The sequence below is a fragment of the Nanorana parkeri genome, unplaced genomic scaffold (genome assembly GCF_000935625.1).
Source record: "Nanorana parkeri isolate BGI_ZX_2015 unplaced genomic scaffold, ASM93562v1 scaffold2031, whole genome shotgun sequence".
NCBI classification, from domain to species: domain Eukaryota; kingdom Metazoa; phylum Chordata; class Amphibia; order Anura; family Dicroglossidae; genus Nanorana; species Nanorana parkeri.
Window position 1 is genome coordinate 212209 of NW_017308299.1, and position 1487 is coordinate 213695.

The following is a 1487-nucleotide window of genomic DNA, read 5'->3' on the forward strand; positions in this document are numbered from 1 at the left end:
GGAGTTCATTATCACAGATTTTGGATTGGTGTCATTTTATTGTCGCATTGAAGTTCTCGGAGCCGGCCGTCCGGCCTGATTGGCAGAGCGTCTGAGCGGGCCCTATAATTGGGCCCTATAATGAGTGTCATCTCCCGGGGCTCCCAGTCACAATCAGACTCAGGATTCGGTTGTCACCTTGTTATTTCCTGTCAGGCCGGAGGAATCGCCATCCGCCGAGCGTTATACACGGCCCTGGAGGGAGCAATGCTCTGCAGACCTCTGAGGGAGTCAGTAATAATTCTGCAGGACATATCAGTATGTTACTGTCAGGGGGGGGTAGAAGAGTTAGAGAAATGCTCTGCGGGTCTCTATAGAGGGGGTCGGAATACTCTGCAGAATGTATCGGGAAAGCTTCCTGCCAATAGTAGCAACTGTGTAACCAATCAGATTCATGGAGAGGTTTCATTACAATTGTCACAATGTATCTGTCAGGAGGGAGATGGGACGGAGCAATGGTCTGCAGATCTCCAGAGATGTCAGTGATGGAATAATCTGCAGAGTATATTAATGTGCGTTGTATCTATAAGAAGGGATGGAGCAATGTTCTGCAGCTCCCTAGGCAGGCCGATGGTGGAATAGTCTGCAGGATCTATCATTATGTATCTGTGGGGGGGGAGATGGGACGGAGCAATGCTCTGCAGGTCCCTAGGCAGGCCGATGGTGGAATAGTCTGCAGGGTCTATCACTATGGATCTGTCAGGGGGGAGTTGGATGGAGCAATGTTCTGCAGGTCTCCAGGCAGGTGGATGGTGGAATAGTCTGCAGGATCTATCACTATGTATCTGTCAGGGGGGGAGATGGGATGGAGCAATGTTATGCAGGTCTCTAGGCAGGCTGATGGTGGAATAGTCTGCAGGGTCTATCACTATGTATCTGTCAGGGGGAGATGGGATGGAGCAATGTTCTGCAGGTCTCCAGGCAGGCGGATGGTGGAATAGTCTGCGGAGTTTCGGCGCGGCGTCCTTGCAGTGATATTCGCTGGCACATAATCAGCTTTCCAGGAAGAGCAGATGGAGGAGGAGCGGCTGGCGGGATCATCACAATCTTCTCATCCAGCGATGATATTATGTTGGATGGCGGCCGCTCGCTGATCTCATTATCTGCCCCAGAAGGAGTGATACTCTGCGGGCCCCGCACTCTACACATCCCTCCGAGTACCGTGACATCTGGGGACGTCGGAGGTTTCGCCTGAAGAAAAGTGACAATTCGGAGGAACATACGACAGAGATGACGGACGGAACGCGTCGGGGATCATCAGAGGGGACGAAATCATACCGATAGTGACAACAAACTCCATGTTTATAGATCCAAATATTCCCTTCCCCCATCCTTCCCATCTGTATTATACATCTCCTGACACTCCCTGCACTTCCCCCGACACTCCCTGCCCTTCACACTGCCTCCGACAATCCCTGCCCTTCCCACAGCCTCCGACACCCCCTCCC

The 1487-nt window shown here is 52.3% G+C and overlaps 1 protein-coding gene across 1 annotated transcript in view; it reads left to right on the forward strand.

Moving 5' to 3' along the window:
- The first annotated feature begins 928 nt into the window (after positions 1-928).
- Positions 929-1487, forward strand: part of LOC108800459 (potassium voltage-gated channel subfamily G member 4-like) — a 13560-nt gene continuing 13001 nt past the window's right edge. The window contains exon 1 of the mRNA XM_018572441.1: positions 929-1201. Coding sequence (XP_018427943.1) covers positions 929-1201 — 273 coding nt within the window. The remainder of the gene's footprint in view (positions 1202-1487) is intronic.